Here is a 24,990-nt window from a genome sequence, read left to right on the forward strand (position 1 = left end):
CCAGATAGGTAACCTCGGTGGCTTGGAAAGTGCTTTTCTTTTTCAGGTGGTCTCCAGCTTCCAGAAATATTATTAACACCTCCTGTGAATTTGCTAAATGCTCAGCCTCTGTCGATCCAGTTATGAGGCCATCGTCAAGATATACTACAACCTGTGGTAATCCCTGTAGCAAACTCTCCTTTGTCCTTTGAAATATTGCACATGCCAGGAACGCACCAAAAGGTGGGCATATATTCTTGAATAGGCCTTTGTGTGTGTTTATTGTGACACACTCCCGGGGTGTGTTACCTAACTCCAGTTGCTGGTACACGTGGCTCATATCCAAGCCAGTGTAGGATTGACCTCCTGCCAGCTTTACATACAAGTCTTCAGTTCTTGGAATTGGATATTTATCAACTTGGCGGCCTGATTAACTGTTAGCTTATAATCGCCACAAATGCAGATGGTCTAATCTGGTTTCAGTATGGGGATGAAAGGTTCTGCCCATTCCGAAAATTGAACTGGCTGTATGATGCATAGTTCCTCCAACTTGTTTAACTCAGCACCCACTTCTTCTCTTAAGGCATATGGTACTGGTCTTGCCTTTAAAAAAAAATCAGGGAGTTGCCTCTGGATCAACATGAATCTTGGCTTACAAGCCTTTGATTTTTCCTAATTCATTGCAAAAGGCGCTGTAGTTTTTTTTAAACAAATCTAGCAGTCCTCTTGCCTGCCCTTGAAAAATCTTGGACCAATTTAACTTGATTTCTTTGAGCCAATCATGGCCCAGACGGCTTGGTCCTTCTCCTGTCACTTTTATTACTGGGAGCTGGGCTGACTGCTGCCCACAGCTCACAGGTACCATGGCGGCGCCTTCTACTTTTATGGCTTCTCCCATTAAGTCTTCAACTGGGCAGAAGTTCTGTCCAGGCTTAAGGGTTAGGTACCTTCTCTCAGGTACTGAAATGTGTGTTCAGCCATCACTGTGGCTGATGCCTCTGTATCCACCTCCATAACTAGAGGTTTCCCGTTTACAGGAAGTGTGACAGCAATAGGGTTTGCCTTGACTGCTTTAGGATTAAAAAGAGAGTGAATGTCAGAATCAGTTATTTCAGGCTCTTTCAGATATGTACTTCTAACATTTTTGCTGGCTGGTTATTTGGCAGTCTGGACTTAGCTCTGTACTGATTTATCAAATGTCCTCTTTTGTGATAGTAATTGCACTCAACCTTCTTAAATCTACGTGTTTCAGGAGTGTGGTTACACCCACATCAGTAACATTTCAACTTCAGGATCGCTGTTTGATTGCCTCCGGTATATTTTTTTGATTTCTGGATGATTGGGAATGACTCCCGCTTCGTGGCTGCTTCAGTGGTTTTGGCACCACACCTGGCTGCAGGTTCCTGCCCTAACTGGTGAACGCTGTCATTTTGCAAGCTCTGTAGCTCCTGAGAATCTTTTCAGCACTGGCCATGGAAAGCACTATCTCCATTGCTCGTTTAAAATTTATATTGACTTCTGCCAGCAAACGATGCTGAATGCCACAAGCTAACTCATACCACAGCATGTCGCTCAAGGTCGCTCCGAAATCCCAATGTCCTGACAATTGCTTCAACTTAGCAATATAAATTGAGATCGATTCACCTAGGGCCCTCACCGTCGTATTAAATTTGAATCTTTGCATAATGGCTGATGGTTTGGTCTGAAAATGGCCCTTCACTAAATCCACAAGCTCACTGAATGATTTGGAGTCGGGCATGCTTGGGCCTCTGAGACTGCAAATAAGGATATAGGGTTGACTCCCACAGATGCTCAAGAGAATTGCTTTGCGCTTTGCCTCCTCCACTATTTCGTTGGCCTGGAAATAAAACCTAAGGCGCTCGATATATTGAGTTCAGTCCTCCGTGGAGGAGTCAAATGGCTCACCCTCCTGAAGGGAGGCACCCTGGTGAGTATATATATTTTTTCCTTCTTTAAGACAAGATACTCACAGTTATAGAGCGAGAGGTAGCGCCAGGATCATTTATCCTTGTCGCCAGATTTAGAGATGTACTACTAAGAGGCTTCTTTAGTTAAATAATGAACTTTATTTACAGAGCTGCTGAATTAGCTGCAGGCCTCTGGCAAGGCTACAATACACACTCTAGACCAGGAAAACTACGCCCTTTATAAGCTTCCCCATGCTCAGCGTTGATTGGCTGTTCTGACCACATGACCCTTATTCAGTCAGTCTGGCCTTAAAGCAACAATCACCACAGTCTCCTCACTTCAGTATCAAAGAGAGAGACGCAAGGGTCAGCAATTATTTCCTAAGGACTGCTCTTGGTCCAGTCATTGCTTGCGGCTGCCTCTCAAGGCCCCTTAAAGCATGCCAGAGAGTCCAGGCCACCACATGGATGCCCAGAGTTTAGTGCATATGATGGCTCACCGTGCCCACACCCAGCACCCCTCCACACTACATGACTGAGCAGCGGCAGCTTCAGTTACTCGACTGCATCCTGAACTCTCAGCTCAGACGCAGGCATTTTCCTAACCTGGACTCCAAGGCTTCGCGGTTTGTTTGCGCCATGCAGGTGACTTCTCAATGTCAACTGAAACATAATGCAAGGGACTAGGAGTGCACCCCTCAGTCAGTGTTCGGTGGCTGCCTTTCCCACCAGGATCCTCTGGCTTGTCTAGTTGTGCAGTGGTTCTGCAGCACCTTAGCACTCATTCAAGTTTGAAGTGTGCGTGTGAGGAGTTAACAGTAGACGAGCAGTCATTGGCACTGTGAGGAATTAGTGCTGCTTGAGTGGATACAGTTGCTTGACTAGGCTGACTCCAAGCATGTCACTTCAGCTCAAGCTAAACCCTCTCAGTTGCAGTGGAGTGCTCACCTTTGACAGGCTTTGCCATTAGCCCGGCCGTTTTCTCCCCCAACTCCCGCATGCGTTTGTTGGTGTTGGTGTTGCTTTAATTCCCCTTTGCACTGTCGCCCTTGTCCAGAGGTTGCCTTCTCCTGCTTTGCATTGTCACCCTTGCCCTGGCACCACAAGCCAGCCATGAAGAAGCCCCTGTGCAGACTTGCCTGTGCCCCCACCTGAATCCAGGGAGCTGCTGAGATCATCATGAGCTCAGTGCAAAGTTGTGTGCTCTCACCTCCGAGTTCCCCTCGAAGTTGAGGTCACCAGGTCCCTGTCGTTTTAAAGGTAGTTGTAAGTCATGGTGTCGTGGGATTTAAATTTGATGTAGGGGGATGATTCCAGAGTGTGGCCATGATAATTAGTTGCTAAATTATTACAATTAAGTTTCTGTCCTTCGACGGCGGGAAACGCGGCTGGCCATTGATGAGGGAGGGGACAATCTCATCCTGGATTTAGGTCGTTGAGAAATGTGACTAGGGCCTTCTCACGAGATTATCCGAGCTCGCCACCGAACACACCTGCCGTTAATGAGGCCTGAACATCTTCATTACTTTTGTTTCTGAAAATAAAGACATGTATTTATATCATCTTAGCACATCCCAACATGCTGCAGGCAGCGAAGCATTTTTGAGGTACAATCATTGCTTTTTTATAGGCAGCCATTTTGAATACAGTAACAGTCCATAAACAGCAGTGAGATGAACTATTAATTAATCTGTTTTGTTGGTGGCCAAGACTCAGAAGAGCTGTTGCTGGTCTTCAAGTAGCACTGAGAGATCAAATAGCGCTATGATCGCTGAGCGTGCAATTTAACATTGTCCTCAAAAGCAATACAACACTCCCTCAGCACTTGACTGAAATATCTGCCTAAATTATGACCTCCAATGGGGCTTAGACCCACTACCTTCTGATTTAGGTGAAAAGATTCCCAACTAAGCCAAGTTGTCAAGTGCTAATTCAAGTTAAGTACACAAAAACACTGCAGCAAATTCATTTGGGGTCTGGAAAGCACTTTGGCATCAACAGCTATACATATTATATGAATGCATATAGTTGTTTTGTAAACTGAACACTGTGTACCCTGTCCAAGCTAGAATACCAGCATTAGAAATACATACGAATTGAAATTTTTGCTTAGGTTATCCCCACCAGAGCTGTAGTCTTTTCGGAAGGTTAACCAATATTTAGCAGGAGCTATGTGGTCAGTTTCTTGTTGTGATTGTCTTTTTGAAATGCTGTGTTTTTATAGCTCTACACAGTGTACCTTTTTTGAAAAAATGTTTCCAGTTTGTTTGAGAGATCTGGCTGACTGTCTCTCTAGCTTGAGAGATAGTTTTCTTTGTGGGACACAGCTTGAAAGGTTTTGAGAAGCACTGAATGAGAGAGTGCTGTTCAAATTTGTAATCAAGAATGACACTTGTCTTGTGTGAATTAGACCTATGGTTTTGGGCAGATTGTGTAGATTGGCTTTTGGTATCCTTGGTTGTGCCTGTGGTCCCAGTGAACAGGTTAAGCTTATTTTGAACATTCTACAGAGCCAGATTTTGCAATAATTATGATGGTAAAAGTGCCAGCGCTTGCTGTCTTTATTCCTCCGAAACATGGGATTGCTGACAACAACTTCTGGAGTCCACATGTACACAGTGATTCGTGGCAATCCAGAAATTGCTGTTAGTAATTCCATGTTTCTCCATATGGTGCACTGTTGAAGTCCCCTAGACTGCAAACAAATAGAAATTCCTGAAGTTGCCCTGCCATCTTGCATTTTGTTGAATGACGTGTTAACAGGGTTTCTACTGGTGTACTAAGTTCATAACTACTTTAGAAAAGCTAATCTTATATTTGTGGAATGTCAAGTTTTTCTATTATGGTAAAAAAGTCACCATTTTAAATTTTCTTTTAGTGTTTGTTAAGGATATTTCAACTTCTATCATAATCCATATGTATGTTCCAATCATTTATTTCAACTCCTCTACAATTTTAATTGTAAGTGGAAAAAATGTGTGCAGTTTACTTCTTAGTTTGCCATCTGAGAATACTTCAGTGTGATTGACTGCTTTCTTTGCTTGATGATGTCACTGCTGGACACTTAATGATTCCCTTGACTTGGCGCCAGATTCAAGCTAATGTCGGAAAAGTGGAAATCCACACCACAGAAATCACTAGATCTTTGTGGGCAGTTTTCTGTGAGGTCACTGGCAAGTGCTGTCACGTCATCATTGACCGCAAAATCAGGACCATGGTTGTTTTTTTGCCTCTGCAGTTTTGCTTGCTCATTAACTTTGCTTGAACTGCGTTCCCTCAATGATTAGCCATTGATTGCTATCAGGTCACAAAAAACTATCTTGTTTAGATGCCTATACACAAACACTATTACTGAAACAAAAGCTAATAAAATGTAATTAAATCACACAAAAGCCAGTATATTTATCATTGTAATACTGTATTGCTAATCTACAAAAAGGAAGAAATTCAACTCCAATTAATAACAAATAAGTTAAATACTTTTGTCTTCCTTTTTTCCTTCCAATTATACTATTTTAACTTTAATTTTAACTTTTTCTTAACATAAATGGTTCTAACCATTTTTCCCTTAATTTTAACTTGATGCGCTTAAATTTGTCATTTTTTAAATTCCTTTCCTCTCTGCGATTCTGTTGTCTTACTTGGAGTTGGGAGCTATTTAAGAAATTTGGCCTTTGGCAAAAAAAGAATATTTCCTAGAGGTCAATTTCTCAGCCACCAAATGGCAAAGATTGTTGCGCAATGAGCGTAGAACACCAGAAAATCATAAGGCTACTGTAAGTCATGATAGTCAGTTGCTGACTGTTAGCAGACAACAGTAACCACTGTAACCAAAACAGAAAATTCTGGAAACAGTCAGCAGGTCAGGCAGCATCTGTTAAGAGAACAAACAAGTTAATATATCAGGCTTTCGCTCTGTCAGAGCTGAAAGGCTTTACAGATGAACAGCATTTAAAAAGAATCAGAACCAGAGGATTGGGAAAATAGCACTAACGCGCACGCACGCACGCACGCACGCACACACACACACACACACACACACACACACACACAGGAAAAAGAGTGGATGACTGGCAAAGCGCTTAAGTCTAAAACAGGAAATGGCTGAATAGCAGAAGTGATATAAACATACAAAGATAGGAGGCATAATGAGAAAAATCAAATAAATAAATGACATAGTCACAATAGCATGTGTTTAATCACTCTGTGGTGTTTTGGATTTCCTTATATTGGTTAAAGTGCAGTTTCAATTCATATCATTTAATGGAAGAGAAATTGTTTGGCCATTTCTGTCTCATTCCTGCTTTGCGCCCTTTAGGCTAGGTCATTATGACCGGTTAGTAGTTCATCCAATTGAATCAATGGTAATCAAATGGACTCATCAAATTCGGGATGTACTGGAGAAGGATTCTTCTGAACCATTGCTGCAAGGGCTAAATCCAGGTCCAAAGATGGAGTTGGATTTCTGGAAGGCAAGGAAAGAAAACTTGCTGTGCATTCATGAACAAGTAAGTGGAGTAAAAACAGAGATATACTTTTTAATTGTCAATTCTTTTTTTATTTTCAGATTTTGGAAAAATTGGAGAAAGTTTGGTTCCCATTTTCACAATTGTTTGTTTATCTGTGCAGGAAATTAATCTTAATTTAACTTTTGCATTCTTTTTCTAGCTTCAGACCCCAGTTGTTCGAAAAATGACCAAAATTCTAGAAACAACAGAAAGCAGCTACTTTCCCACTTTCAAACAAAGTTTACAAGATGTTGTAGGTGGTAGGTACTGCTCTTACATTTTGTAAGTAACATTTGTGGAATATTTTCCAGTGCAAATATAATCAGTAGTGACTCTGAACAGTGTAAATATTAGTTCTAGTTTGTTGATAAAGAGGCTGGTTTATATTAACCATTTTGTATCCATAAAAATGATTCTACATTGTGTTGGTAGAAAAATTTTGCCTGGGTATGAAGTTGCTGAACTGCTCCTTTTTCTTTGAGCAAAATCTATGAGAAAACTCTTGCCCCACATTAATTATATATAGCCCACAGTTGTCAGTTGCTAAGATTTAAGAAATTCTCGGGGGATTAACTATTTTTAAACTTTTGGGGTATGATACCAACCAAGGATTCTTCCGATCTTCAGTTTTTTATGCCATTTCTACAGGATTTTGTTCGATCTTTTGTTGAAATTATGGCAGGATATCAAGACGATGTCAACTCTTGAATTGTTTTTACCTTTCTAACATTATCATAAAACAGCACATTGAAACTGAATCAGTATTTTAAGGTCATTGTACAAATGTAGCGCTCTGGTTTTCCTTACTAAAATATAAAATGGAACTGAATCTGCAACTCAAATTTGTTGCCTCGACTTTGTTCTTCTCAAACTACTGCGCTCTGGATAAATCGGATTGCTACGCCACTGTCCACAAAAGGTTAAAAACTTGTTGTCTGTTTGCAGCACGTTTCCTTTTTAGATGAAACAATGAATGTAGATTGATCTACATCATGCTTGCTTGTGATGCTGCAACTAATTCTACCAGTATGGCCTCAGTAACATGAAACTTATACAAGGGTCTAATATTCATGTCACTCAAATTGATATATAATTATAAAAGTAGTGATGTTAACATTTAATAAAACAAAACAGTACCATAAAATTTCATCACAGGTATCAATAGCAGATGGCTACCTTGTGAATTAGGCATATTAGTCATGTGCCTACAATATTCATAATTACTAGCATTTACGGTGCCTACAATGGTTCACCAAAAGTTGAAGCAGCTTGTAAAATTAATAAAATATTATTTGATCTCCTGTGGCATTGCATGCAGTGAATTAGAGAAATGGATACCCTGTTTTCTGCCTTGGATGTCTTTAGTCTTCTCTTAGAACCATAGAAAAGTTACAACACAGAAGATGCCATTCAGTCCATTTTGTCCATGCCAGCCCGAGGACACTCAGGTGCCCTTTCTAACCTCAACTTCCTGCACCTGGCCCATAGCCCTGCAGCTTACAGCACTTAAGGTGCAGATCCAGGTACTTTTTACAAGAGTTTAGAGTTTCTGCTTCTACCACCAACTTGGGCAGCGAATTCCAGACACCCACTACCCTCTGCCTAAAAAAGTTCTTCCTTATGTCCCCCCTACACCTTCTGCCACTTATCTTGAATCTATATCCGCTGGTTCTAGAAATCTCCACCAAGGGAAACAATTTTATCCTGTCCACTCTATCTATTCCCCTCATAATTTTGTACACCTCAATCAAGTCACCTCTCAGCCTTCTTTGTTCTAAGGAAAATAACCCCAACCTATCCAATCTCTCCTCGTAGCTACACTTTTCTAACTCTGGCAACATTCTTGTAAACCTCCTCTGCACTCTCTCCAGAGCTATTACATTCTTCCTGTAATGTGGTGGCTAGAATTGCACACAATACTTCAGTGGTGGCCTCAGCAGTGTTTTATACAATTCAAAAAATATCCTTACTTTTATATTCTATACCTCTGCCAATGAAGGAGCATTTCACATGCCTTCCTTACAACCTTATCTACTTGAACTGCTGCCTTCAGGGACCTGTGTACTTGTACGCCAAGATCTCTCACTTCATCTACCCCTCTTAGTATATTCCCATTTATTGTGCAATCCTTGTAACTGTTTGACCTCCCTAAATGTATGACCTCACACTTCTCTATGGTAAAATCCATCTGACACTTTACTGCCCACTCCACCAACCCATCTATATCGTTTTGGAGATTGGTGGTCTTCTGTTTGTGTTTCTATTTCTCTACGCTACTGGTTCTTTTCGTTGAGCTGTTTTTGATATTCCTCCCCATACTTGGTTTTGCATTGATGGGATGTGCGTGTCGCTGGCTAGGTCAGCATTTATTACCCATCCCTAATTGCCCTTGAAAAGGTGGTAGTGAGCTGCCTTCTTGAACCACTGCAGTCCACGTGGTGTAGGTACACCCTGTGCTGTTAGGGAGAGAGTTCTAGGATTTTGACTCAGCAACAGTGAAGAAACGGTGATGCATTTCCAAGTCAGGATGGTGAGTGGCTTGGAGGGGAACTTCCAGGTGGTGGTGTCCCCATGTGTCTGCTGCCCTTGTCCTTCTAGATGGTAGTGGTTGTGAGTTAGGATGGTGCTATCTAAGGAACCTTGGTGAGTTCCTGCAGTGCGTCTTGTAGATGGTGCACACTGCTGCCACAGTGCGTTGATGGTGGAGGGAGAGAACGTTTGTTCATGGGGAGCCAATCAAGTGGGCTGTTTTGTCCTGGATGATGTTTAGCCTATTGAGTGTTGTTGGAGCTGCACTGATCCAGGCTTGGGGGAGTCAGGCGGTGAATTACTTGCTGCAGGATTCCTAGCCTCTGACCCGCCCTTGTAGCCATAGCACTTATATGGCTAGACCAGTTCAGTTTTTAGTCATTGATAACCCCCTGGATGTTGATAATGGGGGATTCAGTGATGGTAATGCCATTGAACGTCAAGGGCGAGAGTTAGATTCTCTCATGTTGGAGATGGTCATTGCCAGGTACTTATGTGATGAGAATGTTACTTGCCACTTGTCAGCCCAAGTCTGGATATTGTCCAGGTCTTGCTGCATTTAGACATGGACTGCTTCAGTATCTGAGGAGTTGCGAACGATGCTGAATATTATGCAATCATCAGTGAACATCCCCACTTCTGACCTTATGAAGGAAGGAAGGTCATTAATGAAGCAGCTGAAGTTGGTTGAACCTAGGACACTACCCTGAGGAACTCCTGCAGTGATGTCCTGGAGCAGAGATGATTGATCTCCAACAACCACAACCATCTTCCTTTGTGCTATGTATGACTCCAACCAGTGGACAGTTTCTCCCCTGATTCCCATTGACCCCAGTTTTGTTGGAGCTCCTTGATGCTACGCTCGGTCAAGTGCTGTCTTGATGTCAAGGGCAGTCACTCTCGCCTCTCTGGAGTTAAGCTCTTTTGTCTGTTATGACGTGGCAGATGATATGTGCCAGGCGGATCAAATCCATGAGGGAAACTTGATACTGCCATCACAATGGTTTTGCAATTTGTATTTATTTCAAGATGTGTGCATTGAATTCAGAAGTAATAAGTCCATCAAGACCTCCAGAGATTTTTTAAAAAAACTAAATTAAAATATTTATGAACAAAAGAAAAGATTCAAACACATACATACTTTTCCAGTTACTTAATACTATAGTGAATACTAAAATTTCTACCAAACCCGACTCCCAAATACCCCTGTAAGGCAACAGTCAAAAAATAGATTTTAAAGTTAGAAAATCAGGTCAGTACAACTATCATTTTTAAGGGCAGAAATTCATGCAGACATGCTGGAGGTGCTTCTGAGGTGGTTTTACAAGCTTCTGCTATATTTCACAGGGCCCCTCTCAACATAGCCTTTCATTCCCCCCTTATTAATCCCTTTTTAATTTGTAAATTCCATTGTCCCATAAGCCTTTGAAAATATACTTTCCCATAATATAATGGTGATAATATTTTCATGGTGCTAATATTGTCAGTAATCTTTGGGAAAAATAAACACACTGCTTAGCCTAGCTTCTCTTGTTAGATGTAAACATCCTACTATCTGTTTGAAATTCAAAACTGCCCTGATTTATCTAACAATGCAAATTCTCCTCACACCTTACATTCTAAGACTTCAGCCATGTTTGTGTATTTAGCATTTTGAACCTAGCTTCTTTTGCTGAGTCAAAGCCTCCAGACCAGCTCTCTTCAATTCAATTACATCCCTCCCACACATGCACACACACTCATGAACACACAAGCCCACAGAGAAACCATCCACACCCCACTATTAACCTAATTTTACAATAAATCACAATAATATTATGAAAAAGTGTCCATGTTTGAACCAAGGTAATGAGGTCAGGAGCTGAGTGGCCCTGGTGAAACCCAAATTGAGCGTCAGTGCGCAGGTTATTGCTAAGCAAATGGTGCTTGATAACATCGTTGATGATACCTCCTGTCACTTTACTGATGATCAAGAGTAGACTGATGGGCGGTAACTGGCCGGGTTGGATTTGCCCTGCTTTTTGTGTACAAGACATACCTGAGCAATTTTCCACATTACCGGGTAGATGCCAGTGCTGTAGCTGTACTGGAACAGCTTGGCTAGGGGCGCGGCACATTCTGGAGCGCAAGTCTTCAGTAATATTGCCGGAATATTGTCAGGGCTGACCTTTGCAGTATCTATTGCCTTCAGACGTTTCTTTACATCATGTGGAGTGAATTGAATTGGTTGAAGACTGGCAATTGTGATGCTAGGAACCTAGGAGGAGACCAAGATGAATCATCCACTTGGCACATCTGGCTGAAGATTGTTGTAAATGCTTCAATCCTATCTTTTGCAATGATGCGCTGGGCTCCCCCATTATTGAGGATGGGGATGTTCGTGGAGCTTTCTCCTCCAGTGAGTTGTTTAATTGTCCACCACCATTCGCAACTGGATGTAGCAGGACTGCAGAGCTTACATCAGATCCATTGGTTGTGGAATCACTTAGCTTTGCCTACCACTTGCTGTTTATGCTGTTTGGCACACAAGTAGCCCTGTGTTGTAGCTTCACTAGGTTGACACCTCATTTTTGGGTATGCCTGGTGCTATTCCTGGCATGCCCTCCTGTACTCTGCTTTCTTTTCTGTCTTTTTCCTTTTCTTTTGAGTGGTAGATGAAGGGTGTTAAGGTACAGTATGGCTAGGAAAGGTGCAATCAATCAAAGGAGGGAAACTGATGAGTGTGTTGGGATTGTTAAGTTTAAAAGGGGACGAGGATTTGAGCAGCAGGTGAGCTGAGGCAGCAGTGCAATCAGGCGATGACAGACAGACACGCACAGCCTCTTTTAAGGGAAATACTCAATATAAACCTCAGCTCAGCGAAACATTTGAAATTTGCCCCCTTGTTTTTCTAATTATGTGAGCAATTACTACAAAGCAGAATTTGCTAGGATGTAAAGAAAAATGTCCCATCGTTAAGCTGACTGAAAGGTATTGATCCATCCAGGGAAACTAGGCACACTGCAGTGCTATGACTACACAATCTAACTTCAGCCCACAGCTATGGGCAAAAATATCATGCATTAGCACAGGCCAAGACCTTTAGAAAAAAAGCTATCATGAAGGCATTGAAAAGTGCAAAAGGCAATCCAGTTCAATTATTCAATATATTGCAAAATATGCATTTTAAAATTTTGTCTGAACCTTTATTGGAGTGGTTGTTTCCATGCATCAGTATCATGTACTAATATTGAATTTTAATGTTGTAATTTTATTAAGCACTGGTGGAAGTTCAAGATATCGACCTCCATCTTAGACCACTGCTACACCATATTGAAATTATGCAAGAGAGTGAACTTGCAGAGATTCTTGTGTTCATTCCAGCTCTCTTCCACACCATCTGCCTCATCTGGAGCCACTCCAAATATTATTGCATTCCTATTCGCATCATAGTTCTTCTGCAGGAATTCTGCAATTTGTTGATTGAAAAGGTAATTTTTAATAAGCATCAAATTGACTTAACAGCTTTCAGTAAGCAAAGTGATAGTGATTAGCAATGAAGAAATACCTGTTATTAGGGAACTGTTATTCAGTAAAACATGGTAGACATTTGACTTTAGTCGTTAATGGCAATAGGTAGTCTTTTGAAATCAGAGAAGGATTTGAGCAGGTTACAAATGGTTAAAAAGAAAGAAGCCAATTAGCCCTCAAGAATAAACAGCTAAGCAGTCATGGCTTTATTCACTTGAAATACAAATATAAGTCAAATGTGGTATCCAAAATTGTTAATAATGGTACATCCTGGGACATTACTGCGTGATTTTTCTGATGAACTTTAAAGTAGAGAAGGCGATTTAAGAAATAATCACCTTTATTGTCATGTTTTACACCACAAACCTCAACTTTTTTTAGCTGTAACAGTAGAAATATGCATTTAAAAATAAGAGTTCAAATTAAAATATTTCAACTGTTTAGCAATGATCGATGTTCATGTATATAAAAATGATATTGAGGTTTAATGACAGATATCTCCCTGCATATTTTTACAACCTTCCAAACTTTTTCCCACTTCTTCTTCCTTTCCTGTTGGCACTCAATTTTTCTGGGATGCGATATTAGGTTCACTAAAGTGTGACTGTTGGTTGAATGTTCTACTTTATCCTATCCTGACATCCAGGTACCCTCAAAATTGTGTCCCTGGCTCATTTACTTTCCTTAGTTAAGGGATAGTTATAACTCCATAATGCTCCAGCACAGCACAGCCCAATCTGAGATTAGTTCTGGCAGCATCGGCAGAGAAGAAAAGAGTTGACGTTTCGAGTCCTCATGAGGACTTGAAACGTCAACTCTTCTCTTCTCTGCCGATGCTGCCAGACCTGCTGAGTTTTTCCAGGTAATTCTGTTTTTGTTTTGGATTTCCAGCATCCGCAGTTTTTTGTTTTTATCTCAGAGATTAGTTCTGCTTCGGCCTTTAATCTGTTAACAAACCAACACAGCAAAAGCTTGTGTAGATGAATGTGGCAAACTGAGATGGGAATTAATTAAACATATACCAACAATTAATAAGGTGATCCAGTAATGCTTTTGTGAGGTTTTATTCTCACAATATGTTTGCATTTACTATGATTTTAAGATCATTTTGAATGACCAGTTGTCAGTGTAAATTTGTTTAGTGTAGCTGACACGTTAGAAGCAAAATTTTCCAAACTTTGAAGACTTTTCAATCAGCAAAGATCAATGAGTGGAAGAATACTTTCAGCCTGGGGCTGTTCTGTTGCCGTGACAACCCCCACATGAGGATTGACTCTTGGATACCAGTGCTGAAATTCTGTTACAAACATTGAAAAAATCTTTTCCGTGCATTGTTACTGAATAAGAAAAATTAAACACTATTTGACAATTAAGTATTATGATGACATGAAGAGGTATATTTTCCTTTGTTAAACGTACCTGCTGTTGACTCTCCCACTCACCAGACTGCTTGGTCAAATCCTTGAAGTATACTTTGAGTGTATTTCTGCTGACAATGTTTCTCTCCTGAAATGCTTGATTCAGATGAGAATAAACTCAAAATGGCTCATGCATTAACCGAGTTTCATATTGTAATTTAATTTTCAACATCGCAATAAAAATATGCCTTAAAATTTAGCCACGGCAAAACCACTTTTAAAATGATGTCAGCCAAAATATATTTTCCAATATTTTTCCTTCTTTTAGTATTACTTGGAATATTGCATCAACAGACTCCACACTGTTCCCAGCCCCCTTCATTCCTGCTAGTGGTGATTTAGTAGATAACATTTATTTTGCAATTTACTGAATAGCAATGGTGTCTTTTATATTGTTATATTATCGCAATATTAGGAACTATATGTTCATGCGTATACATACATAAATATCCAAAGTGCTGCATCACTCACTGCTGCACTGCAGATATGGTATTGAGCAACAGTATCGGTCTGCAGGACATGGTATGACCTGAGAAATTAAAGCTGCCGCATTTGAGTCTAAAAGTGTGACTATTTTGAACTTCTGGAAACCACAAGATATAATGTGGTGGCACCAGGTGGCTTTGAGTAAAACCCGAACATTTTAAATAGATGAGAGAAATCAACCCAAATTAGTGCCAGAGAGGGAAAAAAAAGACTCAGTGAATCGTGCAAAAGGAAACACTGCCACTGTAGCAATGAACGCACAGCTCCAACTCCGGATGAATTGGGAGACTGATGATGTCATTGAGACATTTGAGAAGTTTAAACAAAAATGCAGATTAAGTCTGGTAGCTTTCTAAAAAGGCATGAGTGAAGAGGAAATGATTGGTTACAACCTTGTGTGAGCAGGAGAAAAAAGTTTGATCTATTTAATAGCTGGGAGATCAGTGAGGATGACAGTAAGAATCCTGACAAAATTGAGAAATTCGGTACACATCTCCAGCCAAAGTCAATCGGATCCATTGATATGAATTTCAAAGCCTGAGGCAGGAATCAGGTGAGCCTGTTGAATTTTTTTTGAGATTGAGGAATGTAGACAGAAAAATTCAAAGAAATGGATGAAAGGCTGGTAGATCAGCTCATTTTGGGCTCTGCACACACTGATGTACAAAAAACGTTTGATTGGAAAAGACAAGCTCACAATATCACAGGCTGTAGACACTGCCAGAGCACATGAAGGCACACGTAAACAGATGAAGATGCTGACCACCCAAATGGCTCGCTTTCCATTAAGTCAAAGGAAAGGCAGCAGGGTTCATGCAGTGAAACAGCAACAAATGAATGCATACTAGATGGAGAGAAAGATGTACAAGGACTGTGGACGATCACATGAGTTCACAGACAGAAGGAAATTTTTCTTCACGTAGATCAAACTGCAGAGCTTGTGGAAAGCCAAACCACTGGGAAAAGATGTACAGAACAAAGAAAGAAGATGGTAAATGAGTTATCTGAGACAGGGCGAATGAGAAGGAAAATAAACAAAAACAACCATACCCTGGAAGATGACAATGAGTTTGAGGAAGCAATAGATGTAGGAACCATACAACTGTATGAAATGCCAGAGGCAACAGTTCCCAGAGAAAAGAAATTCACACAACTATTCAGATCAGGAGGAAACTGAGAAATAAGCTCACAACCATAAAGCTGAAGCTTGATACTTGAGGACAGAGTAACATCATCTCGCTCAGACTAAATCAAAAGGTCTTTCTGAAAATTTGAAAGAGTATGGCTACCCAAGGAAAGATACCCTGAAACTGAGCAACATCATGCTAACGGTATACAGGGGAACTGAGATTTGACAGCTAGGAGGAACCCAAATCACAGGGGCAGATAACGGAAAAGATCTTAACTACATGTTCTATGTCACTGAAACAGATGTTCTTTCTATCATGGAGCTGAGCAGTTGTGAAGAGCTGGAGCTGATCTCAGTAAACCATGAGATGCAGGAGGCAACACTGAGGGTTAAGGTAATGCACCCACTGGTCCAAATGTATGCAGAGTGTTTTGATGAGATGGCTGTATGCTTTTGAAGGTTTTGAGTATCACAGAATCTTTACGGTGCAGAAGGAGACCATTCAGCCCATTGTGTCTGCACTGGCTCTCTGAAAGAGCATTCTACCTAATCCCACGCGCTTGCCTTATCCCCGTAACTTTGCACATGCTTTCTTTTTAGATAACAGTCCAATTCCACTTTGAATACTTTGATTGAATCTGCCTCCACCACTCTCTCAGGGCATTCGTTCCAGACTCCAACCACCCTCTGGGTGAAAGAATTTTCCCTCACATCAGTACTTCAGATGAGGCCTAACTAGCCTCTTATACAAGTTCAACATGACCACCTTACTCTCACACTCAATGCACCTATTAATAAAGCCTAAGATACTATATGCTTTATAGCATTTGCTGCTCTGTCAACATGCCCTGCCATCTTCAATGACTTATGTACATATACATGGAGGCCCTTCTGTTCCTGTGCCTCCCTTAAAGCATCTCCCTTTATTTAATGCTGTTTTGGCATATTCTTCTTGCTAAAATGAATTACCTCAAGCTTCTCTGCATTGAACTCTATCTGCCACTTGTCTGTCCAATCCACCAACATGTTTATGTCCTTTTGAAGTTCAAGAGTATCCTCATCACAATTGACAATGTTTTCAATCTTCATATCATCTGCAAATTTTGAAATCATGTATACACCACAGCCTAGGTCATTAATATATATCAGGAAGAGCAAAGGTCCCAGCACTAACCCCTGGGGAACTCCACCACAGACCTTCCTCCAATTTGAAAAACAACCATTTATCACTACTTTCTGTTTCCTGTCACTCAGCTAATTTTTTGTCCCAGTCCCTTTTATTCCATGAGCTGGAATGTTACTCACAAGCCTGTTGTTTGGTGCTATTTCAGATGCCTTTTGAAAATCCATATATACCAGATCAACAGCATTGCCCTTATCAACCTTCTCTGTTACTTCCTCAAAAAACTCCAGCAAATTAGTTAAACATGATTTTCTCTTAACAAATCCATGCTGGCTTTCCTTAATTATCCTGCACTTGCCTAAGTGATGATTGACTTTGTCCTGAACTATAGTTTCCAGAAGTTTCCCTACCACTGAAGTTAAACTGACCGGTTTGTAGTTGCAAGCTTTATCCATGCACCCTTTTTGAACAAGGGTGTGACATTTGCAATTCTCCAGTCCACTGGCACCACCCCTGTGTCTAAAGAAGACTGGAAGATTATCACTAGTGCCTCTGCAATTTCCACTCTCACTTCCCTCAGTACCCTTATCTGATCCTGGCACCTTCTCTATTTTAAGTAAAGATAGCCTTTCTAAAACCTCCTCCTTTTCAATTGTAAATTTTTTGAGTGTGCCAGTTACCTCCTCTCTCACCTTGGCCCAGGTATCACCTTCTCTCTATCACTATTGATCCAAAGAAGAAACCAGTGATTCATTCACCATATAAAGTACCAATAGAACTGAATGGAAAGCTTGAAAGAAAGCGCCAATAAATGGAAGAAAAGGAAACGATTGCTAATGTCACAGAACCTACAGATTGGGGGAAATTCCATCATTGTGAGAGAGAAGCCATAGGAACAACTACGAATTTGACTGGATTCCAAAGATCATAATCAAGCCATTAAGAGGAATAACTACCCTGTTCCAACACTGGAGAAGATCACATCATGCTGCTTTCCAACAAGCAGAATGTTAACACAACTGAGAAGACCACTGCACAGCTACACCCTAGTTCCAATAATGAGAATCCAAATGATCTGAATTACTACAGATAGCAAGGTTGGGGTCGTGGAAAGGGCTGTGAGCACTGGTTATTTATCGACCAGCAGAATTCCAGTCCTATCAAAAATGCTGCTTTTTCCTGTATATTGAGTCACCTGATAGTTCTTCCACCTTTGACCTGATAGATGAATTTGACATGGAGGAGGTGGACCAAGAAGTGGAAGAAGCGAACCCTTCTGGAAAAATGAGCGTATCTGATGTGGAGGAAACACGTTTTGAAAATGCAAATAATAGCATCAATTGAGACAAGTCGAAATCCATAACTCAGTCTTTCAGAGAGAAGTATACCACTAGTGAGTGGATTTTGAAGCCAAACAGGACTGAAGCCTGTGGGAGTTCCTGTGGCATTCAGAAGAAAGCAATCGAGATTGAAAACCTTGGCAAGCTGAAGTGCCTAAGTGAGCAACATAGTATCAAGAAACCATCGCCTAATTCAGAAAACAGTGCCCAATGCCTTCAGCCACTACTGCCAAACAAAGTGGCAGATCTGTGTAGAGCCAATGAGCAATGCAGCAGCTTTACAGAGTGTGTGTAGTGCTTGTTTGTGTGTGTGGCTGGAATTGCGAAATAGATGCGGCCAATAAGTGGCTACTCAAACAAGGAGAGAGAGACAGAATGGCGTGCAGACAGGCCAGTCAAGCAATTGTAATGCAGAGCAGCAGAAGGCTGATTTAGACCTGTGGTTGCACCCCTAGTCAAAATCCATAAAAGAGACAGAGTCCTTTTTCAACAATCCTATAAAGTCGCCTGAAGCCCTGTAATCAAAGACTTCAGTTGACACCATACCCAAGTACACAGAGAAGAAAGCTGAGCAACGAATATCAAATACACGAGACAGAGGCACAGCACCCTATCACCTAAGCAATACGGTGAATAATGTTTTTGAGAAAAGAATACAAACTATGGAAGACTCTTGAGGTTTTCAGTTTAATTATATAAGTCAATTGTTAATCTTCTTTAGTTCAGACATATTAAAAAGTTAATGATTGGAATAGTTATATTGATATATAAAGGCATTTTTTTTTTTTACATTACATTATTCCAGTATGATTTAGGAGCTATATGTGCATGCATATGTATACGCAAGTGTGCAGAAAGCCACATCGCTCTCTGTTGTATAGCAGTCAGGGTACCGAGCAACAGTACCTGGTGTGATCTGAAAAATGTACTCAAAGCTGCAGCATTTGAGTCTAAAATAATGATTATTTTGAACTTTTGGAAACCACAAAACATAAGTGCCCAACATAATAGGAGAGTTGTAATTTAGCAAAGTGACCTAAGTGTTCATTTTTATTTGATTTTCTTTGTCATTTTACTGAGTTCCTTAAAAGAGTAGGGCTCTCTTGTGGCACCACATTAATTTAGTTAACCAGTACTCAAACTTGAAACCTGCTAGGCTAAATATTCACTTAAATATAAACAGAATTTAGAAATATATACACCTACATGCATGATGAATATTCTTCTTCAATTATTCATTTTGCAGTATAATGACAGGTTGTGGATGGGGAGGGAGGAAGAGATGGTTATTTCAAGCCACACATTTTGCATCATATTTAAAATACAGTTTCCAAGATTGATTCAGATCAAAATGTAATTCGTTAAAAGCAAAGTTTTTACACAATAAAACAAAAGGTGTAATTTTGTTTCATTTAAGTTGATAAAGCAGACCATTGATAATATGGTATTTAGATAATTAGGTGTGCTATTTTTTAGATAGTTATTCATGTTTAAAATTAATTTCCATTGTGAATGTACTCCCTTTCTAGGCCACAGTTTCTTTGTCACCAGAGGAACTTTTGAAAGAGGACATTGAGGAGTCCCTGGAACGTGTGCAAATATCTGTGAAAATCTTCAAAGCTTATAAAGATTGTTTCTTGAAGCACAAAGAAAAGTTAGCAAGCTATTACAGAAACTTGCAAGATTGCATCCTCTGGGACTTCCCATTATCAATGGTTTTCTCACGGTTTGATAGATTTTTTAACCGGCTACTACAACTTGAGGTAAATGTAACAAACTTGTTGTTTAGTGATTACATTTAATGTAATAAACCTTATGTGACATTGCAGATTTTTCTAATGGATAACTGTAGTAACTATATCTTTAAGGAATGTAGTGACTGTAGCTTTAAAACTTATTGTACTGTGTAGTATCACGTGAGAGTGTGAACGAATCAGCCCTAAGCGCAGGGAACCTTAGGGGTAGAGTTTGTGTCTAGTTGTGGTTCTTGATGAAAGCATGTAACTGCTGCAGAAGCCCTGTAAATAAAGTTCACTGTTTCTTATGAGAAACCTGTCTGGGAAATCAAGTCTATAACAATAACAATGTCTACAGATCCATATTCATATCTAATTAAAAGTTTTTGATTTATAGACACTTTCTGTTTGCACAACTTGTTTTCCTTGCTGGGATTTTCTAGGAGATGGAGCTAAATGAAAGGCAGAACCGAAATTGTTGAGAAAATAAAGCAACTAATAAATGGAAAATAGAGACCAAGCTTGCGTATACTTGCATAATTCCATTGGAGTCTGTTTTGGCTTTTTGCAGTTCATTCGTAAACATTTGAATAAATTCAAATAAAATTTGCATGTTAAATCTAGGTGACCAACTTACAAGTGATTGAGAATATTCAGTAGGATGTGAACAAATGATCTGGCTGGGCTACGCAATGGATGGTGAAGCTTAAATGTTTAAAATGGGAAACATTTTAATCTTTTCAGCAAAGAATAAATTCAGGAGTAAATTTAGTCATGGAGAATACTCAGCTTTTTCTCACTGTTTGCATATGTTTATACTATTGCATTTTCAAAAATATATTTTCCCGTTCTAATATAGAGTTGCACATGTGTAGGTGCATACACATGCACACATACCTATTGTGAACTGATGAGCGTTTTCTGGTGAATATTTGCTGTCTGTTCGTTCATCTGAAATATTTGTGATGCTGTTTCTTTTTGTTGCAGGACTTATTTATTACCATACTAGAATTCCAAAAACTGGAGAAGCTGGAGTTTGGTGGCATGAAGGGAAAAATGCTAAGTGAACAAATTTCTAAAATGAACAGTGAATTCTTGGAGTCCTGTAAAACTTTCAGGGAAAGCACCTATAATCCTTTGGATTACGAAAGCACGGTAAAGATGATTTTTTATCCTTTGTCAGATTTATGCGCAAAGTGAAATTTCAATCTTTTAAATCTTGTAGCCCTGAAATTCCTTGTGGATTCCCTTGTCCTACCTGTCGTAACTTTGAGGTGAATAAGGCAAAACCCTTGGAGAAGTGAATGGGGTTGTGTCGAAGTGTTAGACTGGGAGAAACTCCAAAGAACTTTGAGGTCTAGTTTCAAATTTTGAGAGATGTAGTGCTATTACTTTGTTTTAGAAATTTGATTTATTTTAGTTGTTATCCTGTTTTGTTGTTTGATTTTGCTTATGCTTGTTCTATTTGTACAAAATAAAAACAACAATCAAGTGCCTAGAACTGATACTGGGAGTCTTACCATTCACATGTCTTCTTTGGCACTGCTTTCCATCAGTTCTTTCCATAATATGTACAAAAATAAACTTTCATACTTATGTTTTTAGAATGGTTATTTGGACTCTATCAGTAATTTTCTGGGCTTTAGGGAATCCTGCCACTTGAAAGATTGCAGTGTCATTACATTTCCCATGGAATATGATGAAGATGTTTGCCCTGAATAGCTCCATTGATCTGTTTGATGAATATGTGGCAATGTATATTGGCTGATGTTGCAGATGTTCCCTGAGATACTTGAAAGGACGCAGAAGCTTAAAAGTTCAGGATGGTAGTAACCTTCACGGCCACTGGCAATACTCTTTGCGTGGTTGAGATGTCTGCAGTTTAGTTTGCAGCAGATAACAGAATTATATTGTTGCCTCCCCATTGAACCTCAACTTACAAGGTGATCTGAAAGGGAGCTTCCCAAGTAAGTGTGCAATCCTGCCACAAAACTGGATTATCATTAAATTGTCTGTTGAAATGACAAATAGACTAAAAGCCAAATTCAAATTGGGATTTGGCGAAGTGCATGTCAGTCCAAATTTCTACCCATTGTTTGCCCATTTCACTTTTGTGTATATTTATGTGACACTGGTTGTTGTGGGGCATTCTGGGTATTGCAGTCTGAGAGGAGCAGTTGAACACAGACACCTGGCATTTGATGGAGGAGGGCATCTTGTGGCATCCCTGAATAGTTATATATTTTCTTGCACCCTGAAGCTCAAAATATTTTTGCTCTATATATTTTTGGCATTGCGAGCTGATGTGACCTCATGATATGTACAACAGGGCACCCAGGGGCCTTTTTAGACAGCAATGAATATAGTTGTCTATATATATGAGTGGTCCCCGTTCGCCGATGCATAAAATGATGCGCGGTGACGTTGGGCATGTGTCATTCAGACCTTTGGTTCGGCGGGCGCGCCCCTTAGTTGGCTGCGCACCCGCTGAACTGTCAAAGACCTATTAAGGCCATTTAATCAGCAATTAAGACAATTAACAGGGCTGCCTGCCCAACCTTAATGTTGGCGGGCAGGCGAAGAGCCCAGGCAGCTTTCGCATTTTTCATGGAGCCTCATCCATGGGCGGGATGAGGTTTCATGAAGGTTTTTAAACTTCAATAAAAATTTTAAATAAAATTCATAGACATGTCCCAACTCATGTGACATTGTCACATGAGGGGACATGTCTGAATAATTTTTAAAACATTTTTTATTGACTTTTTCACAATGAAATTAAACTCCCGAGGCAAGATTTGTGTACTTTTTCGCATGCATGCGTGAAAGAGTGCAGACCCCGACTTAGTCTCCTCCTCCCCGCCCACACAAGGAGTGCTCAGCGTTTCTGGCTGTGCGTCACACTGGGCGGGCTGTAATTGGGCTGCCCACATAAAATGGCAGCACGCAACTGATCGTGGGGGGTGATGGGCTGTGCGCCTGCCCGTGCCCGCTCCCGCTTAGCCCCTCCGATGGTTAGAAAATTCTCCTCCCCATAGTGTATCTCCTATGAGATCTAATGATTAAGAAATAAGCAGACAATGGGCTGAGAAGGAGGGTGAGTTAGTGTATGTGAATTCGGTGTCAAATGAGGTAGGGAAGGAAAAAGAGAGAAGAAAAAGGTTGGATTAAGAGGGAGAAAAAAGGAGATTGAAAGGAAAAGCAATTTTTTAATTCAAAATTTTACTTATTTAAAATCTCCAACATTAATTCACTACCTTAAGAAATGAGACTCCACACTACATATCATTCGCGCTGTAGGCCAGAGAGGCTGATTGAGAGTTATTAATGATGATCTTGCAACGGCCAATTGCATGATTAATTGCAAGACCAACTTTCTGTGCACAATTAATATGCAAATAAAGCAACTTAATGAAACCCATGGGAAGGTTAAGGATGAGATGATTTCGCAAAGCTAACGTCAGAGTCATGGGGTATCTCTTCCTTACCAGAAGTTCTGGTTGATTTACACATTAATAACAGCATGGTTATTTGCATGCTGTTATATTTTTCCGCATATTCTGGTTCAGGATCTGCAACTTGCATCAGTCATCAGTTAGAAATTCTGACTACCCAAGGCTCAGTGGAAATTCCCAACTTAAAAGCCCAGGCTTCATATAGTGCAAAGAGACCTATCAGGAGAAGCTTTATGCAAGTATTTCTAATGTTAAATTACTCATGAACTCATGTCAAGGTATAAGGATATTTTTTAACTCTGTGCACCCATCTGAAGAAAATGGTGGTTCAATTTGGTGTAAAAGACATTGGGCTGGAATTTTGCGGAATTGCGTCGACTTTGAAGGTTTTCAAAAATGCTGATGGGACCCAGTTCCAGGATTCCTCCTCCTATTCCTGGCGCTGGCAATCTTCAGCCAACCCCACTACCTTTGCAGTTTAAAATTTGGTCTTTCATCACTCCACCCCCCACCCCATTATCGTGTATACCTGTCAAATCAGTTTGGACTTCAGAATTGAAAGGTCGAAAATTATGAAAAATGCTTATGGATGAGCAAAGAAATTCTACACAGATGTAAAAATAGTGCTGTGAAGGTGTAATTTTTACATTGTGTGTTAGTATACAAGGGCTGAAACTGGCTGCTTTATATTCTCTCCTTATTTAAGTAGTAGACATACACTACCACACAAATATTCTAAATTAAAAGCAAAATACTGCAGATGCTGGAAATCTGAAACAAAAGCAGAAAGTGATGGAAAAGCTCAACAGTGCTGAGAGCATCTGTGGAGGAAGAAACAGAGTTAATGGGCAGAATTTTGCCCTAGGTTGGCGGGCAGGCCCCACTGGCTCGGCAGCGAGCGGGCCGCCGAACTCCGCTGGAGAAGCGGGCCCTGCCGCCATTTTAAGTGGGCGGTCTGCCCGATGGGAAGCGCTATGCGCTTCCTGTGCGGGGGGGATCCCCAGCTGTCAAAGTGTGCCTTTTCGTGCATGCGTGCGAAAGAGGACACTGCTCCCTGAGACTAAGTGCTGTCTCAGAGAGATCACTGACAGTGCGTCACATGAAATGGGACAAGTTAATAAATCTCACATAATGTTTATTTAAGATTTTTAAAACGGCCATGAAACCTCATCCCGCCAGTGGATGAGGTTTCATGCTTTATCAGAAGCCCTCGAAGCCCTCTGGGGCTCCTGACCTGCCCACCAGCCTTAAGGTTGGATGGGCAGGGCCTTTAATTACCTTAATGATCCTGTCAATGGCCTCAATTGGCCATTGACAGGTTGGCGGGTGGACAGCTGATTTTGCTGTCCGTCCGCCTTCCTGAGTATTTAAATGGGGCGGGATGACGCCTGGGGTTCCTCCCGACGTCATCCCGCGTCATTTTCCCATCAGCGAGCGGGCCCTGCCCCCAAATCGCCGACGGGAAAATTCAGGCCAATGTTTCAACCCAATATGACTCCTCTTCAGAACTGGATGTGAAGATAGGACAGGGAATTGTGTTCAAAAGATAGAACTGCCATAGCTAACTAAATGAAATAAAATAAATTGGCTACTTTTGTTATTATATCATGATAATACCAAGAATAAACTGAACAAGATGCTGTTTGAATAAGCATTTCAGACAAATTTAAAATCCTATAGTCACAAGTTATTTGTATTGCTTTGGAAGAGTGATTTTTATAATAAAATTTTTAAATTATATTTAGCAGCTACTTAGACTTGCATAAATATCATTTTTAACCAGATTTTGTTTTCCTTTAGAATACTGTAAATATGAAATCTCTTTCTGCGCATGAAGATCAGGATACAACCA

The 24,990-nt window shown here is 40.4% G+C and overlaps 1 protein-coding gene across 1 annotated transcript in view; it reads left to right on the forward strand.

Annotated features, from left to right (window-relative positions):
* LOC121276335 (dynein heavy chain 11, axonemal-like) overlaps positions 1-24,990 on the forward strand; it is a 564,873-nt gene that overhangs the window by 21,328 nt on the left and 518,555 nt on the right. The window contains exons 4-8 of the mRNA XM_041184616.1: positions 6,226-6,415; positions 6,576-6,675; positions 12,203-12,414; positions 19,480-19,713; positions 20,674-20,841. Coding sequence (XP_041040550.1) covers positions 6,226-6,415; positions 6,576-6,675; positions 12,203-12,414; positions 19,480-19,713; positions 20,674-20,841 — 904 coding nt within the window. The remainder of the gene's footprint in view (positions 1-6,225; positions 6,416-6,575; positions 6,676-12,202; positions 12,415-19,479; positions 19,714-20,673; positions 20,842-24,990) is intronic.

The sequence above is a fragment of the Carcharodon carcharias genome, chromosome 3, assembly GCF_017639515.1.
Source record: "Carcharodon carcharias isolate sCarCar2 chromosome 3, sCarCar2.pri, whole genome shotgun sequence".
Taxonomy (NCBI): domain Eukaryota; kingdom Metazoa; phylum Chordata; class Chondrichthyes; order Lamniformes; family Lamnidae; genus Carcharodon; species Carcharodon carcharias.